The sequence below is a fragment of the Staurois parvus genome, unplaced genomic scaffold (genome assembly GCF_062004578.1).
Source record: "Staurois parvus isolate SC_StPar_1 unplaced genomic scaffold, SC_StPar_1.0 ptg000341l, whole genome shotgun sequence".
NCBI lineage: Eukaryota > Metazoa > Chordata > Amphibia > Anura > Ranidae > Staurois > Staurois parvus.
This window is the reverse complement of record NW_028318137.1, coordinates 2,412,001-2,434,045: the sequence shown is the minus strand read 5'-3', so window position 1 is coordinate 2,434,045 and position 22,045 is coordinate 2,412,001. Positions and strand designations below refer to the sequence as shown.

Sequence of the window (22,045 nt, the reverse complement as noted above, 5' to 3'; positions counted from 1 at the left end):
ACCTGGATGATGCCCGCAGCTGTAGGCATCATCCTGGTATAACCATTCAAAGTCCAGTGATGTACCAATATGTCGCTAGCCCTTGTTGGGTAAAGAGAGGGCTGGGGAAAGAGAAGCCCTTACAGAGGAGGGGGTGTAGAGCAGGCCATAGGCAGCAAAAGAAAAAGAGTAGTTGGGGATGGGGTCTTCAACTTGAGTGGAATAACTTTAACCAAGGAAGAACTCATGGTTCTGGATAAAGGTCTTAAATATGCTCCACCTAAACCAGCCAACAAATTCGACATCTATGTCGATCTTCAGAAGTACATCCGGAAATTAAACAAACATTTTTTTACTGGTTTACCAGGAGCCAAAACTATAGGGGCCAGTGCCCCTAAAGGCCAAATTCAACACTCCATGTTGAGAAATAAATCTCTCTTTAACCCGCAGATAAATACTAACAGCCAAGTAGAAGTGTTTAGAAAGATGGTAGTCCTAGATTTGGAAAAATTCAAAATTCCAAAAATTGTAAATAATAAAGGAATTGAAATAGGGGCCAAAAAACTACTACAAAAACAAGAAGATATAGTAATACGACGAGCTGACAAAGGAGGAGGAATTGTGATCTTATCTAAAGATTATTAAAACAGGGAGTTAGAAGGACAGCTAGCAGATACAGAGACATACCAAAAACTACAGAAAGACCCAACAATTAAATATAAAAAACAACTGGAACAGCCAATTAAAAAAGGAGAGAAGAAGATACTAAATAAAAAATCCAGGTATTTGGTGCCTGATACGTGTCAGATACCAATCATTTATACGGTACCAAAAATTCATAAAGATAAGGTGAATCCACCTGGAAGGCCAATTGTTAAGGGCATAAACTCAGTGGGAGCTCGTTTAGGTCAATATATAGATTATTATCTCCAGCTACTAGTTAAAAAAACACAATCATATTTGAGGGACACAAAACATCTCATCCAATTATTAGAGACAGTGCAACTCGATTCCCCTACTGTCTTCCTGGCAAGTGCAGATGTTTCTTCACTATATACAATTAGTCATGAAGATGCCATGGAAGCTACGGGCTGGGGATTGAGAGAACTGGGGCACTTTGAATGGTCACAAAGGAAATTTTTATTAGATTGTTTAGAATTCAGGTTAGGACACAATTATTTTTGCCATCAAGATAAGTTTTACAGCCAGATAAAAGGAGTAGCAATGGGAGCATGCTTTTCCCCAAGTGTAGTGAATTTATTCATGGCTCATTGGGAAAGGGAGGCCATATATGCACACCCCCCACAAGAATTATTATTTAAAAGATATATCAATGACGTGATCATCATATGGGAGGGCGAGAAAGGGGACCTTATAAGTTTCCTCAATCAACTTAACCTGAATACCAAAAATATCAGGTTCTCTTGGGACTATAATGATATAAGCATTACTTTTTTAGATTTGATTATCACACTGAGGGAAGGTAAGATTAATACTAAGACCTTTTTTATAGATGTGGACCGAAATGGTTACATTCCCACTGACAGCTGTCATTATCCCCCGTGACTAGCAAACATTGCGAAAGGACAATTAGTACGCTTCAGAAGAAATTTAACTCACAAGGAAGACTTCCTTAACCAAGATAAATCAATAGGAGACCTTTTTCAAGCTAAAGGTTATCCATAGGGTCCTATCGAAACAGTTGTTAAAGAGGTAGCTAATACTGTATGGATCATACAATGCTAATTAAAGATAAAGAAAAGGATGAGTTTGGGGATCACTTACCAGTCATATTGGACTTCAATGTACATTACAAAAAGATTGAGAATATTTTTAGAAAGCATTGGCCCCTATTAAGGGCAAATAGGACCTTACAGGATCTACTGCCGGCCGACCCAAAATTTGTATATAGAAGGGCCCCGACATTCAGACTGAGGCTAGCTAAGAATGTTGTAGATCCACCAATTAAACCCAAACAAATGACCTTTTTGGAAAGTACAGGGTTTTACCCATGCAAGAGATGTTGTGCATGCAGAGCCACCAGTGGTCTCACCATTAAAAGAAGTACGTTTAGATCCAATAGTAATGGGGTGGAATTCAAAATTAAGGATTTTATAACTTGCAGGACAGAGGATGTGATTTATGGCCTACAATGTTCCTGTGGGCTTCAGTATGTAGGAAGAAAAAAAAATACCCTTGGGGATAAGACTCCGGGAACATGTCCAAAATATCAAAAAGGGATATTCCAAACACAGCGTATCTAAACATTTTTCGGTATGCCATAACAAAGACCCCTCTTCCCTGTTTTTTTTGGGGAATAGAAAAGTACAAAAAACATTGGCGAGGCAGCAACAAAGTTCAAACCCTGAGTCAAGCAGAATGAAGATGGATGTTTGCCATGCAAACCCAGGCCCCCAAAGGCCTTAATATTGATTTTGATCTTAATTGTTTTATCAGTGATATTTAATACTCCATTTATAAATACGGATTCCCTTTAGTATGGTGTTGTCCCATGATTGTATATCTAGTATTATCAGATATTGATTTAATAATTAATTTTAGTCTGTATGACACATTTATGTTATTAATAACACAGGTCTAAAAAGCTGTTTGATTATTTTCATCTAATTTCCATGTATTTTGGTGTGCTGAAAACAAATAAAATAGTGAAAAAACTCCTAGACGTCATGATTTGCCACAAAATGCAAAATTGTCTTCAAATTTATCAATTTTTTTTTAATTTTTGGTATTTTTTTTATATTATGGGTTTTTAACCAAATTTAAAGTCCAAATTACTATTAATTAATTCACATGAGTGCATTTAAGATATAAAATGCCAAAAAAAACTTAAAGGGGTTGTCTGAGTTATATAAAAAAAAAAATGTGGTGAATATACAGTGTTGAAGCAACAGCAGAATATTACAGACTTTGTGAAAAAAGTATACTTTGCATACTTTGGACTAAAAATTGGAGATCAAGATAAAGTTTGGGTGCCTCATAAAGTGTGCAAACGGTTTGTTGAGGACCTCCAAAACTGGTTCAAGGGTAAGAAAAAATCTTTCCATTATGGGATTCCTATGGTATGGCGAGAGCAAAAGAACCATAGTGACGACTGTTACTTTTGTTCACGCGATGTGAAAGGGTTTAATTCCAAATGGAAGCATTCCATTTCATACCCCAATCTTCACTCAGCAATTAGTCCCATCCCCCATGGCACAGATGTACCAGTACCCAAGCCCCCTGCTACCTTGGAAGAGATACCTAGCTCCGATAAAGGTGAAGTCATACCTGAACCAGATGACGTATCAAGTTCTGACTTTGAAGATGATAAAAGACCAAAATTGTTTTCTCAGGAGGAGATGAATGATTTGGTAAGAGACTTGAATCTTCCCAAAGATGCCGCTGAGTTACTCAGATCAAGGCTGAAAAGCAGGAATTTATTGTTGCCAGGAGTGTCATCTTCATGGTTCAGACATCGTGAAAAGGAGTTCCTTCCTTACTTCGCCCAGGAAGACAAATTGGTTTATTGCATTGATGTCGAAGGTCTGATGGGTCAATTTAAAATCCAATATGATTCAGAGCAATGGTGTCTTTTTATAGATTCTTCAAAAAGAAGTCTCAAAGCAGTTTTACTCCACAACAGTGGTTTTTACACTTCCATACCTGTAGGTCATTCCATACACTTGAAGGAAACCTATGAGAACTTGGAATTGGTTCTTCGTAAACTTAAATATGAAGACCATGGTTGGTAAATGTGTGGGGACTTGAAAGTCTTGTGCATGCTGCTCGGTCAACAAGCTGGGTATACCAAATACCCTTGTTTTCTGTGTCTATGGGACAGTCGAGACCAACAAAATCACTGGACCAAGAAGAGTTAGCAGCCGAGGGTGCTAACATTCGGTGAAAAAAATGTCCTCCGAGAAACTTTGGTACCTTCCCATAAAGTTCTTCTACCACCTCTCCACATAAAATTGGGATTGATGAAGCAATTCGTACAATCACTTCCAAGAGATGGAGAATGCTTCAAATACTTGGTCACCAAGTTTCCAGGCCTGTCGGAGGCAAAATTGAAGGAAGGTGTGTTCGTCGGACCAGACATTAGAAGGCTTATATTTGATCAAGAGTTTGTCAATACCATGACGGATCCTCAAAAAGAAGGGTGGATTGCATTTAAAGAAGTCGTACAGAAATTTTTAGGCAATAACAAAGACCCTCACTATAAAAAGATCGTCGGACGAATGCTGAAAGCATTTCAAGCTTTAGGTTGCCTGATGAGTTTGAAAGTGCATTTCCTCCAGTCCCATCTTGACTACTTTCCTGAAAATTTGGGAGCTGTGAGTGAGGAACAAGGTGAACGATTCCACCAAGACATTAAAGAGATGGAAAGGAGATACCAGGGAAAATGGAGCTTTACAATGATGGCAGACTACTGTTGGATGCTTCCCACTTCCCAAAGAGTTTCCCACTTTTTATATGTTTTTTACTGCGGGGCTGGGAGCGGGTATTTTTAGTATCAGATTATAATAGTTAAGGGAAAAGAGGATCCACACATACTGTATATACATTCGATCTTTCTCCAAGCCTATTAAGGTCTCATAGGTTATTCTAGGAATCCGGTTTGATCCGCCCTTTCAATTTACATTCTTGGACTCCCTATAAAGGGAGTCAGCTGTCACCACCACGTTATCCCTGAGGAAGTCACGTGATTCATGATGCAATGCGTCGGGAACGGCATACGGAGCGTGGTGACGTCATATCTGGCGTGGACGCCATTTTGGTACACCCATACATGTACACCAACAAAACCATGAGGTTTTAAATGCTGAGTATTCCTGTATGACATGTGAGTGGGCATTCTGGCTATACATTTATTAATAAATTGTTGAACTTATTGCACTTATGGGAGGATCTTTTTTTTTCCCTTTCTTTCTCTAAATCGGTTACAATGAGATGGCTGTACACATCGGAGCACCTAAAAGAGAGACTTGAGGACAGGAGTGTGGCACATTACTTTACTGGTGAACGGGGAGATACCGCCATCATTGCTGAGACCCGTTAAAGACCAGAGGCATCTTAGAGGCGCACTATTTCAGTGCATTCTTCAAGCTCATTGGCCCCGTGGGGTCTATGTGTGGAGGTGAGGGGGCAATCTAGCTGGTGACGGATTTCCTGAGACCACCTGCATCTGCACAATTTAGGAAGCTGAAATCTGCACATGTTCAGCATATTTCTTTAGGACTTGTACTATGTGGACTTTGGTTGTTTATTATTTAAATCTCTTCACTGCTATTTTAAGATCATTTGGGATCTTTTTAGTTCGGGCATTGTATTTGTACACATGAAACATTAGTTGTCTATGCATTCACATTTTTTCTTCTATATTAAGGGACTGACCGTCTTGGAGGTCACTATAGCCAGGCATGTTTGTTTTTCAGCATTTCACTTTTAATATTGGAGGTCACTTTCTGATGGTTTATTAAGTGTTCTTGCATGGCAAGACCACTTACTGTTATCTCACATATATATTCTTAATATAGCCAAATTTACCACCCTAACTCCTCCCACAGTTTTTACACTACATAGACAGTAATATACCGAAATGTGCGGATTGTTCCCGACTGGTGTGCTATTACTTTGTGGAACGTTTCGCCGAATGGTTCACTAAATATCAGCGGTTTTGTGGTGAAATTGGTCCCATAGGAATGAATGGCGGAATGTTCAAAACTAGAGTGGGAGCTGACAAAAGCTAGAGCGTGAGCCGAAAAATCAGGACAATTTCTAAACTGCCATCACTCCCTCATTTTCAAGCCCACCTACACAAATCTTATATCAAAACGTTCAGCTATCCCTGCTGCCATGGCTAAGCCATAGTCCTGATAGTTTTCACAATATGACCATTTGTTTGCAACTCACGCCGCCCATTGACATTCATTGAAACTGCACTCTAGCCACCTCAAATTTGAAGGGCAATTTCTAAACTGCGACTGTGCCTTCATTTTTAATATTTCAGAGGCATACTATGCATCAAAATGTAGGTCTGGGTCTTGTGATTCTCATAATATAAAGCTCTTCACTGTAGGATTTATAGTTTTTAGAACTATGACCATTTGAAGACGCCAGTGAAGTGAGCAATTTGGAGCCATTTGTTTTTAACAGCTCCTCTCTGCCCTATTTGAAATCTAATTTTGAATTTGTGACAGTTTGGCCGGCTTCTGGTTAAAGGTTTGGAAATAAGTTTTCTACAGTAGAGTATTTGAGGTGATAATGCTGCTAATGTTTTTATAAATGTATGTTTTAATGTAACTGTGAAGCACTTTGGGCAACAACATTGCAATTAAATGTGCCACATAAATAATTAAAAGTTGAAATGCATTTCTCACTCTATCAAGCTTGCCATGTGCACTTTTTAAATTTGATCAATTGGTTAGTGTAATGTTTACTATCTTTGCTCACTCCAAACACTCCACACAGTTACTCTGCCCACTCCATAAAGTTACTCTGCCCACTCCAACCTTTTCACAGTTAATCCAGCCACACAACAGTTACTCAAGCCACTCCACCCAGTTACTCCGCCCACTCCAGTTGTAGACTGTAGGTGGAGGCAAGAACACTTCACACAATTTCCCCAGAAATTGTAGCTTTTTTAGTTATTATTAGGGTTTTTTTTATAATTATACATGGGAGATATTTAGGACTTTCTGGTCTCACTGTTAGTGGTACTGCATGCAGATTTGTGCATTAGCCATTTGGGTCACAATTTTGATGCCACCACTTGGGCATCTGGGAGTTCACCATTTTCACCTATAGCCTTCCGCTTTAACCACTTCCATACAGGGCACTTTTACCCCCTTCCTGCCTAGGCCATTTTTCAGGTTTCAGTACTCTCACACTTTGAATGCCAATTGTGCGGTCATACAACACAATCACACAACTAGAGCTTTCTTTTGGTGGTATTTAATCACCACTGGGGTTTTTATTTTTTGCTAAATTAACAAAAAAAGAGCTAAATTTAAAAAAAAAAAACGTTTGTTTCTGTTATAAAAGTTTGCAAATAAATAATTGTTCTTCATAAATTTAAGCCAAGATGTATTCTACTACATTTCTTTGGTGAAAATAACCCAAAATAGGATGTATTTAGTCTATAGGAAAGTTATAGCGTTCACAAACTATGGTACATATCTGAAAATTGATCAATCCTGAAGTACTGACAGCCAATCTAATTTCTTGAGGTCCAAGAATGTCAGAACAGTACAGATATCCCCTAAATTACCCCTTTTTTGCAAAGTAGACAGACGTATTTCATAAGAGGCATGGCAAGTTTTTTGAAGTTATAATTTTTTTGTCATTTTTCGAAAAATGGAAAAATTTAAACATTTTCACTATTTTTTCTTTTTACATACTGTCACCAGTGCAGTACAGTGTCATCATATAACTGGCATGGCGATGATCAGGGACACTGACGTGACAGTATGAAAAAAAAAAAAAATTTGTTTTTTATTTTTTTATTAGTTTTAATTTTTTATTACATCTTTTTGTGTACCTTGTTTTTTTTGTCATATTTCACTATGATCAAAGTAGTATTATATTACCATAGTAACATTGTACTACTTTGGGGAAGTGATCAGTATTTTTTTTTTTTTTTTTAACATATAAGCAAGCATTTACCTGAATGACATCAATTCATTCAGGGTTTTTTTTTTTGTGCTTAGCTGTGATTTGGCCATGGCTAATCACATGACGCAGATGGGCTGTGATTGGCCCAGCCTGTGCATGTGATCGCTGTGACCATTCACAGCTAGACACACTTGTATACAATGGATGGCATGAAAGGAAGCCATCCATTATATACAACTGTGACCTGCTGTGATTGGTCACAGCAGGTCACATGGTACTGGCAACGGGGCCGATACACAGATCTGTGTACCTCGGACACATATACCTCGCCATATGACATCCACCCGGAGGGACGAGGCCGGGCAGCAACTGGTTAAGGGCGGCTGAGACTATTCACATTCTATTGTGCTCTTAATATATAACTGACCATTTTCCCTCGGTCAGCACTTCATTTTACACATATTTTCTTGCACTAGTTTTTTTAGGCACCATTTTGATGTCAACCTTTAGACATCTGGGAGCTCACTTACATCCTATGTTCAAAAGGTAGTTTTTTTAATTATTCACATTTCATATTGCATGCAATACTATGCTGACCATTTTTCCCTTGTCAGCACGTTTCTCTTTTTCTTTCCTCTCTCTTCCATTATTCACTATATATATGTGTGTTACTTATTTTTACTTGTTTAACTATTGTCAGGTTGCACTGTTGATTTAAATATGTGGATGAGGATATACAGATATCTGGGATAGCGCTACACCACTTTGTATTTTATTATTTTCTATCTAGGCATATAGTCAGGTAACAGCAGCTCCCTTTCTATAAACAGAAGCAGGTAGCGTGGGAGGCTTATCCTATATATGCCATGTTCTTTTTTTTTTTTTTATGCAGCCTGCAGGCTGAATGAAAAAAAAAAAAAAAGAAATCTGCTATAAAGTGTTCGGTATGCCCACGATTAGAATATACCGCCCTGCATCCACCCACTTCTAATGGTGGGCACACATTAGGTCGCACGGTACCACATGCGCCAATTCCAAGACTGTATAAATGTCTTTTGCACGCTTGAATAAAAATTGTCCAGGTATAAGTGGTACCACATATGGAAAAAGTAATGCCCATGTTGAGGGTTAGGCCCAAAAAAATTTTAATTCAGAAACTGTAATGGGTTTCCATGCGAATGGTCTGGCAAGGTTTGAATTTGGGTTGGCGGCGATAAATTGTTGTGCATATAAATTGCTTTGATCCACAATCAATGCATACAGATCTTCCGTGAAAAACAGCTCCAAAAAATCAAGGGGAGTAGTTAAATTTGCTGTTTCCACCTGAATTCAGGAAGTCATACTGCAGTGCTGGTATGTGAAAGACCAGGATGTACTAGGCTGCTGGTGCTCGCCAGTTCACCAAAAGGTAGAGCGGCACTAGTACTGGCACTCTGCTGCATATGAGAGTCATCAAAATTTACCGTTAAGTGCTAGCAGAAATCAGGCCTGATTCTGTGAACACTACGGTTTTGTGTGCAATGTATCAAGTGACAGTGACCTACTGACACTGTACCTGCTGGCGGAGAAGGGGTAAGCGTAGGGGCTAAACGCAGGTGCAGGAATGTGCCGGGGTTGATCCCACTAACGCTGTGTTTTGGGGGACACTATACTAATATGAATGCTGGTATAGTGTAGATCTGATCAAAGATATTGATCCGTTCAAACAGGATACTAGCAATAGAAGTTTATTCTGTATGAGCATCTTCCTGGCAATCAAGGAGTTAAATGTGATTACTGGTGTACTGATGGGCAATCTGACGCTATCTGGGAGGGGCGTGAAAACCACAGGAGTGTGAATCACATATATATACACATGATTTTGTGCACCGGTACTGCCCTGTAGCAGTATTTGTGCTATAGGGCTGGTCAGGAAGCAGTTTGAGTTAAGGTGCTGTGTTACTTTAACGGACAATTGCGTAGTCATGCAAAGTTGCACCCAAATGAAATTTATGTCCTTTTCTCCCCCCACAAATTTTGTCAAATTCAGGCCAAAACGTATTCTGCTCCATGTCTTTGCTAGAAAAAAAAAAAAAATTCCAATATGTGTAAATTAATTGGTTTATGTGAAAGTTATAGCGTTTACATATGGAGGTATAGATAAAGGAATTATTTTTTATACGAATAATGGCGGCGATCAGCGACTTATAGCGACAATCAGCGACTTATAGCCAGATTGCGGTGGGCATTCTGAATCTGGGGGGAACAAACTTCGTGTCACTGACATCCACCCAAAAAAAACACTGACACTGTACTAATGGCACTGGGCAGGAATGGGTTAACATGAGGGGCAATCAAAGGGTTAATTGTCTGATGGGAGTGTTTTACTAGGGGGCAGGGGGTGTGTTCTTCACTGTAAGCACACTGCTCTGGATGGCTCTGCTCAGCTTTTTTTTTTTTTTTTTTAAATTGACAGTCTTTTTTTGTTTATAGAACAAAAACTAAAAACTGCAGAGGTGATCAAATACCAACAAAAGAAAGCTCTATTAGTGGGGAAAAAAAGGACATACATTTCATTTCGGTACAACATTGCATGACCATGCAATTGTTAGGTAGCCTCCCTAGCGGTCTGATTATGTCAGTATTTCTGTGCTCAAAACGGTACATTTTTTTTCATGGAATTATGTACTTTTTTTATTGCAGGCCTGTAATTTTTAGGAATATCTCACTGAAATCTGCCCGCACAAGAGTCTAGTAAACTTCCCGGGTATGTTAAAATTTGAAACATGAAATCATAAATTATAATATAATAAATAATCATAAAAAATAATAATAATCAACTTAATTCAATAATATAATCGGACCAAAAACACTGAAATTTGAAATACAGCACCAAGTTCGCACATCACTAAGCATAGTCGCAAAAACGTTTTCAGTGTCTGATGACGAATTTCCCCACGAATCATCACTCAATTCTGCAAGTAGTTCTAATTTACTATCACTGTTGTCTAGCTGGTCTAAAACCGCTTTTGACCTAAAGGGACGCTTCTTGGACGCCATGTACATTTCTCAGTTTCCAGGCAAAAAGAATGGTAAAAATGCAGGCAGGGCACAGGACAGCACTAGGGACAAAATGTATGTGAAATGCTTTGATACAATAATGTTTTACTATGTGATTTTAGTGTATTTAGTGAATGTTGTCATGATCGCGGCGTCAGACCCCAGACCTTCTCACCCAAACTCGTGACCGAAGCACTAGCCGATCTAAAACTGCGATGTGACGTGTGTGACAATGCCACACCCAGCTGCACCCTGCACAATGATTTTCCAGCTAACGGACCACAATCGATGTAGTGGCAGCCTGGGCGATTGTTACTGGGTGAGGTTAATTACGCAATTAACCCTTCTTACTGCCACCACCTCCTTTTTGTACAGATAAAGCGGAAACTCTGCGTTATCAGCTATAACACTATAATGATTGAGATAATCGTCTGTATAAAACGGTCCGCAGGCCGGTTATACAGAGGTTTAAACAAACACAGTAGCGTTCTCTTTAGAGGCAGGGATTCGTAAATTGCAATACAGAGCTATAGAAACAATTCAACACTTTCAGAAAGAAAGATTTATTGCTAAAAGGTCAAACGGGCACAATAAAAATTTTTACAGGAAAAAGAACTAAGATATATATATATATATATATATACACACACACATATACAGAGAATAACAGCACAGAGATATCAGAGAGTGGTGAAAGGGTTAAGGTACTTGCCAAAGTCCTGGGTTAGCAGATCCAAGTTTCAGAGCAAAAGGCAGGGGTCTTCCCAGGTGGTATTGATGTTAAAATAGAAGACTTCTTCAACTTCCTACTCTTAGGCCTGACAGCCTGTTTTGTAGTTCCCAGCAGGGGGTGGCTCTGCAGTCAAGGACCAATCTCCGCTTAGGGCGTGGAGAGATGGGTGGATGCCTCAACTAGAGCAAAAATCTCCCATAACTCATATTTGCCTATAACTTTTCATCTGCACAAGTGACATTCCACCCGTGGGTAGATTATTATGCAGACAAGTCTGAGGATTGATTAGATATAAATGATGAAAGTGTACACTAAACGGTTCACGAGATCTATTTTTCTGCTTTCCTGTGTATCCGAGAGAAGGCGAATGACCCACCAAAATGTTCGGCTGCTCATCGTCCATCTGACGATATGTCCGGTTTTTATGTAAGTCTCTCATATTCCAAGATATGAGACATAGGGGAAACATGGATTTTGAGACTTATCTGATTCTGTCACCTATGCTGAGTAGGTTTTATTAGGTTGGAATCTCTCTCAACTCCTGAGAAAGCTTGCCTTATCTCTTCCGAGGTGTGAAATGGAAAAGCTCGCCCAGACAGCTAGGCACCTAGCTCAGGAGATGCCTTAGGCTGCCAGTGACCCACAACCAGCAAAAACACACATGCTGGCCAGATGTCTCCTCTCAGAGAGGGAGGGGGAGGGAGTGAGGGGAGAAAATGGATACTCTTAACAAAATGGCGGACTGCGTCAGTCTCTGTTGCGCACGTTTGTGACAAATGGCGCTTTTTCCCATTTTTAAATTTCCTGCCGTTCCGTCCCCGTAGGTCCTGACGTCGCAGGAAACGGAACCCAGAAGACGGATGCTGGCATCGGCCGGAGGACACTGCTGGGGACACTGCAGGAGGGATATAGCGGGAGCGAAGGACAAGGTAAGTGCAGAAGAGATCCCGGAGCAGCGCTGCAGGGTATTCCCGAGTGTAGCTCGGGGTTACTGCTTGTGGTGCTGAAACTTTACCTCGAGCTACATTGGTCTGGACTGGAAGGGGGTGAAAGTGTCCGGACTTGAAGTGGTTAACCTCCCTGGAGGTATTCCCGAGTGTAGCTCGGGGTTACTGCTTGTGGTGCTGAAACTTTACCTCGAGCTACATTGGTCTGGACTGGAAGGGGGTGAAAGTGTCCGGACTTGAAGTGGTTAACCTCCCTGGAGGTATTCCCGAGTGTAGCTCGGGGTTACTTCTTGTGGTGCTGAAACTTTACCCCGAGCTACACTCGGGAATACCTCCAGGGAGGTTAACCACTTCAACTCCGGACACTTTCACCCCCTTCCAGTCCAGACCAATTTTCCCCATTCACTTTGAGTGACAATTACTCAGTCATGCAACATTGTACCCATATGAAATTTTTATTCTTTTTTTGAGACAGCTACATCTTTCTTTTGGTGGTATTTGATCGCCACTTTTTATTTTTTGCTATATACACCGTGTTCCAAATTATTATGCAAATTCTATTTAAGTGTCACAAAGATTAAATATTTTGTTTTTCAGTTTAACTCATGGATGGCATTGTGTGTCAGGGCTCTTTTGATCACTGAAAACAATCTCGGACACCTGTGATAATTAGATTGGCAGGTGAGCCCAATTTAAGGAAAAACTACTAAAGGACGGTGTTCCACATTATTAAGCAGAGCACCATTTTCAAGCAATATGGGGAAGAAAAAGGATCTCTCTGCTGCCGAAAAGAGTGAAATAGTTCAATGCCTTGGACGAGGTATGAAAACAGTAGATATGTCACGAAAACGTAAGTGTGATCATCGCACTATTAAGAGATTTGTGGCTGATTCAGAGCACAGACGGGTTCGTGCAGATAGAGGCACATTGAGGAAGATTTCTGCCAGATCCATGCATCGGATCAAGAGAGCAGCTGCTAAAATACCATTACATAGCAGAAAACAGATATTTGAAGCTGCTGGTGCCTCTGGAGTCCCACGGACATCAAGGTGTAGAGTCCTCCTCTTGCAATTGTGCATAAACCTTCTATTTGGCCACCAAAATACATGAAGACTAATTTTCAAACAGTCCTGTTCACTGATGAGTGCCGTGCAACCCTGAATGGTCCAGATGGATAAAGGAGTGGATGGTTGGTGGATGGCCACCCTGTTCCAACAAGGCTGCGACGTCAGCAAGGCGGTGGTGGAGTCATGTTTTGGGCCGGAATCATGGGAACAGAGCTGGTCGGCACCTTTAGGGGCCCTGAAGGTGTAAAGATGACCTCTGCAAAGTATGTGGAGTTTATGACTGACCACTTTCTTCCCTGGTACAGAAGGAAGTACTTTCCGTAATAAAATCATCTTCATGCATGACAATGCACCATCTCATACTGCAAATAATACCTCTGCATCAATAGCTGCTATGGGGATAAAAGGAGAGAAAGTCATGGTGTGGCCTCCATCCTCCCCTGACCTCAATCCTACTGAGAACCTTTGGAGCATCCTCAAGCAAAAGATCTATGAGGGTGGGAGGCAGTTTCCATCCAAACAGCAGCTCTGGGAGGCTATTCTGACATCTTGCAAACAAATTCAAGCAGAAACTGTCCAAAAACTCACAAGTTCAATGGATGCAAGACTTGTGAAGCTGCTATCAAATAAGGGGTCCTATGTTAAAATGTAATGTGACCTGTTAAAATGTTTAAAAAGTTAAAATGTTGTTAAAAGTTTGATTGAAATAGCTTTCGATTTCAGTAAATATGCTGCAAACACAACAAATGACAATTTTCAGTTCTTTACAACCTATAAAGTGTTTTGAAACTTACTGTGCATAATAATTTGGAACAGTGCATTGTAAGTTTTTTATGTGTAAAAAAAATACTGTTATCATTAGGTTTGTTCAATAAAATTTGAATTGTACTCTTAATAGTTGATAACATGAGAATTATGCTGACTGTTATTTACATCAATTATTTAGGTAAATGAGAAAAATATCATTTGCATAATAATTTGGAACACGGTATAAATGAAAAAATGTCAAACCGTTTTGAAACTTTTTTTTTAATTTTGCAAATAGATAATTTTTCTTCATAAATGTAGGTCAAAATGTATTGTGCTACATTTTTAGGGTAAAAATAACCCAAAACAGTTTATATTATTTAGTCTGTGTGAAAGCGGTAAAGTCTACAAACTATGGGATATATTTTTGAAAATAGATTAGTTGAGATCCTAAAATGCCGGATGCTGGTATGGCATATGGCTGTGATCAGGACGCTGGTATGGGGTGTGGTGGTAATCAGGACATTAGCATGAGGTATGGCAGTGATCAGGATGCTAGTATGGTAGCAGCTAGGACTCTGTTATGGGGATGATCATGATGCTGGTATGGGGTATGGCTGTGATCAAAACACTGGTATGGCGGTGATCAGGATGCTGGTATGGGCCATGGCGGTGATCAGGACGCCGGTATGGGGCATGGCGGTGATCAGGACGCCAGTATGGGGCATGGCGGTGATCAGGACGCCGGTATGGGGCATGGCGGTGATCAGGACGCCGGTATGGGGCATGGCGGTGATCAGGACGCCGGTATGGGGCATGGCGGTGATCAGCACGCCGGTATGGGGCATGGCGGTGATCAGCACGCCGGTATGGGGCATGGCGGTGATCAGCACGCCGGTATGGGGCATGGCGGTGATCAGCACGCCGGTATGGGGCAGGGTGGTTATCAGGATGCTGGTATAGCGTATGGAGGTGATCAGGTCGCTGGTATGGTGTATGGAGGTGATCAGGTCGCTGGTATGGAGGTGATCAAGGCGCTGGTATGAGGTATGGAGGTGATCAGGGCGCTGGTATGGGGTATGGCAGTGATCACTGTGTTGGTTTGGGGTATGGCGGTGATCAGGACATTGGTATTGTGTATGGGGGTGTTTTATGTCAGAGTCGCTAGAACTGCTTTCAATAGAATACTGGCTGTCAGCTGAAAAAAAAAAAAAATACCATGGTAATACACATCGTTTATATATGTATTGTGGTCTTCAAGTGGATATTCTGTACAATTGTATTGTTTGTTAATATTGGACTAGAATTTTTTAACTATTAGAGGAATATAGCCCATAAGCGTATGGTCCTGAAGAAACTACATACTTTTGCAAAACACGTTGACCTACGGATTGGGACCTACCTACTGCATTTCACCTGGGTTGGGTGCATTGAGTATATATAGCTTTTGTGTCCTAATCCTCTTATTTAAGGTACTGCTTTTTAAGGTATCTTGCTGTATATGAGACCATGAGATGTACATTTTATGAACTTTGTTTTTGCATGTTTTACTGAAATACTGTAATAAAATTTTGTAGAATTTTTTTAATTTGGTCTCATTCTGTGCCAGTAAAGTCCAACTGTTGCTTTGGGAATACATTTACATACTTTCTATTTACACATAACAGCATGAGGTATGGTGGAGGTCTTGTTGTTTGATATAAGTCTCGCATATTAAAATCCAGAGCCACTGTACTATGTCAAAGCAGGCCCAGTCAGTGCACAACAAGGAAATTGTGCCCTGCATGAAAGGTCTAAACCACAGCCCGAAATGAGGGCAGCCTGTCCTAAAAAAAAAAAAAAAAAAAATAGAATAGCAGAAAAACACTCTAAGGCACAGTGTGAAAGAAAAAAGCTTGCAGAATGAAAAGAATAAATGAATGAGGCAGAAACCATGCCCCAGTAAATGCACCCCCCTGTAACTAAACTATGTCACTTAGAAAACTGATCTATTCACTGCTTCTCTGGTGAGTCTTCAATGCCAGCCTGTGATCAGCAAGTCTGGAGCGAGAACTGGGTAAGACCTATGTGGTTAAAAAAAAACATCTGGTTGTCTAGTATGACACCATACATGAAGGTTCAGCAATGGAGACAATAAACCTGTTAAGACTACTGCAGTCACAGAAAAGTCAGGGCTTTCACAGTGAAATACCATATTTTGTGTTCAAGAAAGCCAATGCAAACTGCTGGCTGCTGAGATGAATATACAGGATCTAGCGACTTGGTCTGGTACCATCAGCATCTGCTAAACAAAAGCTTTGGCTAAAAGTACAGATCCATATAACTGGAGAAAGACATCCTACCTTTATAGGACTGGGCTTGTGCTGCAGCCACTACATGGAGCTGTGCCCTCCTGCTCTGCACAGGGTCCAACCTGCTAAATGCTGCGTTTACACCCATACACAGAAGAATAAAGTCTTCCGTGTCCCAGAGAGATACTGGGAGAAATCGTAACATTTTTGAGCCATATTTAACTTTGTAATATGCTATCTAGGATTTCTTAATGTTATACATTATGTGCACAAGTGAATTAAAGCAAAAGATTTAGTGACTTACCTTGTGCTTGGGGCAACGTACAGAGAAGTTCTCTTCACTTAGTAAACATTCTGCAAGAAAAAAAATGAAATAACATTCTGCATCAGTCTGATAAAATCTATATTATTATTATTATTATACAGGATTTATATAGCGCCAACAGTTTGTGCAGCTCTTCTTATTTGTTCAAATGTATAAACATGGGTGTGGAAATTTTTTTTAAAAACTACTCTTTCAGGGGGTTTAATTGGGGTTCTCAGTCTACTTGTCCTGATTAAAAAAAAAATAAAAAAATGTTGCCAGGATGGAAAATATGAAGGGTTGATGTGTTTTATTTATTAGGCGTAGATGATTTTTGGAATGTCTGGGGCTATTAAAAAAGAAAGGGCTTTGTGATGACTTTTAATGTTTTTTATTCTTTGCTACAAAATTTCTTAGAACCCCCAAACACTCATTTATATATATATATATATATATATATATAAAAATATAAATTAAATGGAGGCACTACAGAATAGAAATTGTAGGGCCTTGCAATTTTTTATGTCAAATGGTATTTACACAGTGGTTTTTCCAATGCATTTTTTTTTTAAAAATACGCTTTTTAAAACACCGGTCGTTATGGAAAAAAAAGCACTGATACAGGTGCCAAAAGAAACCCCGCCCCTCGGTAGTTCTCAGCCTTACCTGAGAAACCATCGAATGATCCCAACGCTGGGCATAGATTAGTGAAGGAAAGATGGCCTTCACTCTTCTGTATGCCCTTGGAGGACCAGAGCGATGTCACTTTCGGTTCAGTTTTTTTTTTTAAAGCACTAGTTCAATGCTTTTTTTTTTTATCCAATGCCTTAAATTGCAGAGGAGAGATGTGGGGTCCTATTGACCCCACATCTCTCCATAAAGAGGACCTGTCACTAATTATTTCTATCACAAGGGATGCATACATTTCTTGTGATAAGAATAAAAGTGATTAAAATTTGTTTTAAAGGGACAGTGCAAAAAAAAAAAAAAATAAAATCAAAAAAAAAGTTTAAAGTGACCCCGTCCCGCAACGTACTGGTGAACGCATACGTAGGCCATGCCCACATATGTAAAGGGTGTTTAAACCACACGTGAGGTGTTGCCACGAACGTCAGAGCAAAAGCAATAATTCTAGCACTAGACCTCCTCTGTAACATTACACTGCTAACCTGTAGAAATTTTTAAAGCATCACCCATGGAGATTTTTAAGTACCGCAGATTCACGCCATTCCACAAGCGTGCGCAAGTTTAAAGCGTTACATATTGGGTATCTATTTACTCGCCGTAACATCCTCTTTCATATTTTACAAAAAAATTGGGCTATATGTTGTTGTTTTTTTTTTTAACCAAAGTATATTTTATTTCAAAAAATATTCAATATTAAAAACTGCAATTCGGTTTTGGTTTTCGGCCAAGTGCATTTTGAAGTTTTGTTTTCGGCACCAGAGTTTTCATTTCGGTGCACCACTAATTTTAATGCAAAATAAAACATTACATAGCCCATTTTTTTGGTAAAATATAAATGTTACACTGAGTAACTAGATACCATACATGTCACACTTTAAAACTGCGCATGCCTGTTCAACAGCAACAAATGACGTAAATTTTACTGTCCATAGGCGATGCTTTAAAATCCTTTACAGGTTACCACTTTAGATTTACAGGAGGAGGTCTGGTGCTAGAATTACTGCCCATGATCTGACACTCAGGGTGTTACCTCACATGTGGGGCAATGGTTGTTTGCCTGCGGACACAGCATCTTCTTCTTTATCCATAACCAAATGGTTTTATAGCCCCACCTACAGGAGTAAGACACTAGGCAGAAAAAAAAAAAAACTTTGGAACCTCCTATGGGCAGTCCTCTCTGGGCATAAAACCCCCTGCTGCTATAGGCCTCCAGTCAGTCACAAGCAGTGTCAGGGAGAAAACACCAAAGAGGGGTGGGTGCTGTGTCCCTCTATGAACTCAGAAAAAGGGATTTTACAGGGAGTAACAAAAAAAAATCCCATTTCCTTTTAGATTGATTGACTGACACAGCATCTTCTTTATCCATAACCAAACAGGAATGTGCCCACGTAGTGTCCTAATGATGGGAGGGCACAATGAGCAGCGCCGCTGCTGCACTTCTCATGCCCCCACGATCGTTCATAGACCACCGTAGTGGCGTTGCCTGACTGGCTCCAAATAGGCAATCCGTCCGATGTGCCAGCGACAATTTAATCGCTCGAAGACCCAGAACATTGATGGGCAGTCAAGCTTCTGCCAGAGTCAAGCGACCCCTAGCAGATTCCAATCCAAGGACTCCTCCCTAGCCTGACAGGCTGGCATCCATCATGACCACAGTCCATCACTGAGGAAGGAAGGAAGCTCTGTTCTGAATAGCCAGAGACCGCAGCAACCAAAGAAAGGCCCTCGTCAGCCACCCCAGGTGATTTCGAATGTCCAGGGCCAAAGAAGACCAGTTCCATTCGGATAGGATTTCCTTCTACAGAGCTCTTGTATGGAACTGGGCATACGGGACTGTTTTGAAGGAAGTCACCATCAGGCCCAGGACCCACACACAAAAACGCGGGTAGGCCTGGAGGCCAAAAGCTGCCTAACCGCTGTCCAGAGTTTCTGCAGTTTGTCTGATGGGAGGAACACCTTGCCCTGCTCCGAATCAAGGATCATCCCCATATACTCCAAGGGTTTGGATAGTCAACACTGACTTTCTGAGGTGCAGGATCCACCAAAAGTCTCAGAGAACATATGGTGATCCCCACACTGTCTAACAGAGACGAGTGGGTCTACAACACCTGCGGGAGCAAGTCATCCAGGTAGTGGATCACAGCATAGCCTTGTTGTCTCTGCAAGGTCAGGACCAGGGCCGAGATCTTGGTAAATACCTGGGTATCAGAGGCCAGATCGAAAGGCAGCACAACAAAGCCTTGAAGGGTTTGGATCCCTCTGTCGAGGATCCAGGGGAGTGAAAAATCCGCTTGTGTGCCTCCGCAGTTCTTTTCCCTTCGTGGAATGTGGTAGAAAGGTACTATTGCCACCTGTAAGGTTCCTGATAATGTCGTCCAGCGTAGCTCCAAACAGCCGGTCTCTCAGAAAAGGAAAATCTGCAGAAGCCTTTTTTGGAGATCTAGTCGGCTGACCAACACCTGAGCCACCGGACCTGCTGCAGCATTACTGCCAAAACAAAGTTTGGAGAGGAGTGGGGCAACATCAAGAGAAGCGTCACAAATGTACTTTAGCCTCTGGACCAATTGGTCCGCCATCTCCACATACACTTGAGGCATCTGGCTAGAAGTCAAGGCTTGTTATAGAACTGTGGCCCATTCGGTTAGGATCTGGGAAACCATGGCCAGGACAGGCCGGAGTGTAGACATGGCAATGGTGAACATGGAACAAGTCACCGCCTCTGCCATGTGATCCCCAGCAGCTCTCCCAGGCTAGACAGGCATTTGGTTTCAGGGAAACCAAATGCATGTCTCCAAAAAAAGGGAAAAACGGAGGCTGCGGCTCCAGGAAAGTGAAACTAGCCAGGTGGGGGCCATGCAACCCACACAAGACCCATCAGCAAATGGGGACACAGTCCAAAGGTTCCCCCTCCCCCCCAAAGGCTGCACTAGCCCCTCCCTCGGTCCAGGGAACACAGGGCCGCCAGAGCTGGACCAGACAGGTAACCCACAAAAGGACACCAGGGTGAAGGGACCCAGAGACTCCCATATGCAGACACAGCATGATCACCAGTCAGAGCTCACACCCTCCCCACAGTTGGCAAGCTAAAAAAAAGTTCCAGACCAGGCAAGCTGCCATGAGGGTGGGTGCAATGGAGAAGGGGACCCCGCAGGACCGACCCCTCCAAGAAGTACCGGCGCCCCATTGGGGGATGGAGGGGAGGGGACATTTCAACTTACCAATCCAGCTGCAGTGAGCGAATATGGCTCCCGTGACAGATCTTCCTCTCCACTGAAGTAGGGGGGCTGTCAGCCATATGTGCCCCTGCGAGTTGTTTAACTCACTGGCCACCCTGGTCCAGGGTGGGGCATTGTCACGGCCAACCAAATGCTGATCTAACAGTCTGCGCACGCTCACTGGTCAGACTGGGGTGACCACTGGATCTAGATTATCCAGTCGTCTAGCCCGACTGTTTATAGATCTGCACGAAAAAATCCCAGGAAAAGAAAAGGGAAAAATAAAAAGCTATAGGACCACAAATACCAGCAAAAATAACACGTTCATACTCCTGAACACTAGGCAGAATGACTGGAAGCCTATAGCAGAGAGGGGGTTTTATGCCCAGAGAGGACTGCCCATAGGAGGTGCCAAAGTTTTTTTAGGCCAAGTGTCCTACTCCTGTAGGTGGGGCTATAAAACCCTTTTTGGTTATGGATAAAGAAGCTGCTGTGTCCATCATTGAATGTAAGAGAAATACAAATTAAATTCTCACAAAGTAATACTTCATTTTCCAAACCACTAAGTGAAAAAAAAGGATCACTTCTTTTTTGGTAAAATTGTTTTCTTCTTTCTTTGTTCGCGTTTTCTCTCCCTGCACTGGGTAAATCCTGTAGACATGCAGGAACTCCACTGGTGGCTATGGGGCGGCACAGTGGCTTAGTGGTTAGCACATCTGCCTTGCAGTAAATGGGTCATGGGTTCGATTCCCGACCATGGCGCCTCCTGCATGAAGTTTGCATGTTCTCCCTGTGCTTCCGTGGGTTTCCTCCGGGTGCTCCGGTTTCCTCCCATACTCCAAAGACATGCTGGTAGGTTAATTGGATCCTGTCTAAATTGGCCCTAATATGTGTATGTATGAATGTAAGTTAGGGACCTTAGATTGTACACCCCTTGAGGGTTAGGGACTGATGTGAATGTTCAATATATACATGTGTAAAGTGCTGCGTAAATTGACAGTGCTATATAAGTACCTGAAATAAATAAATGTCAGTTTTACCGCACTACATGCAGTGGAATATGCCAGCACACTATGCATTAGCATGCTTGCTTGCAGGTGAAATTGAGAGCATGCAGGAAAGAATGAGAGAGTACTCTTATTTTCAGAGGTCCTACTTGTCCATAATGAACAACAAGAGAAAGTACTTTGTTAGTTATGTTAGTCATGATGTTAGCATGTGATCTGATATTCAGCTGTACCTTAGTATAAAATTTAGGAGTTTTTTTGGACATGTATTTAAAGGATAAGTTCACCTTTCTCCCCATGTTACACCCATGTTTAGGTTGTAACATGCAGCAGGGGAGCATACATAACCCCAGGAACCGACTCACATTTGCATTTTTGTCAAACTTTGTATACACCTTCTGTTGCACTTTGTTTT

General features: G+C 41.2%; 1 protein-coding gene across 5 annotated transcripts in view; it reads right to left on the bottom strand.

Annotated features, from left to right (window-relative positions):
• Positions 1-14,428: 14,428 nt before the first annotated feature.
• TCF20 (transcription factor 20) overlaps positions 14,429-22,045 on the bottom strand; it is a 497,541-nt gene continuing 489,924 nt past the window's right edge. For 3 of the 5 annotated variants that reach the window (XM_089684285.1, XM_089684283.1, XM_089684282.1), the window contains 2 exons: positions 16,722-16,771; positions 14,430-15,324 (listed from right to left, as the gene is read on the bottom strand). In XM_089684285.1, the coding sequence (XP_089540411.1) occupies positions 15,277-15,324; positions 16,722-16,771 (98 nt within the window). In that variant the 3' untranslated portion in view covers positions 14,430-15,276. Of the gene's footprint in view, positions 15,325-16,721; positions 16,772-22,045 lie in introns of all 5 variants that reach the window. The other 2 variants (XM_089684284.1, XM_089684286.1) reach the window with 1 other exon arrangement.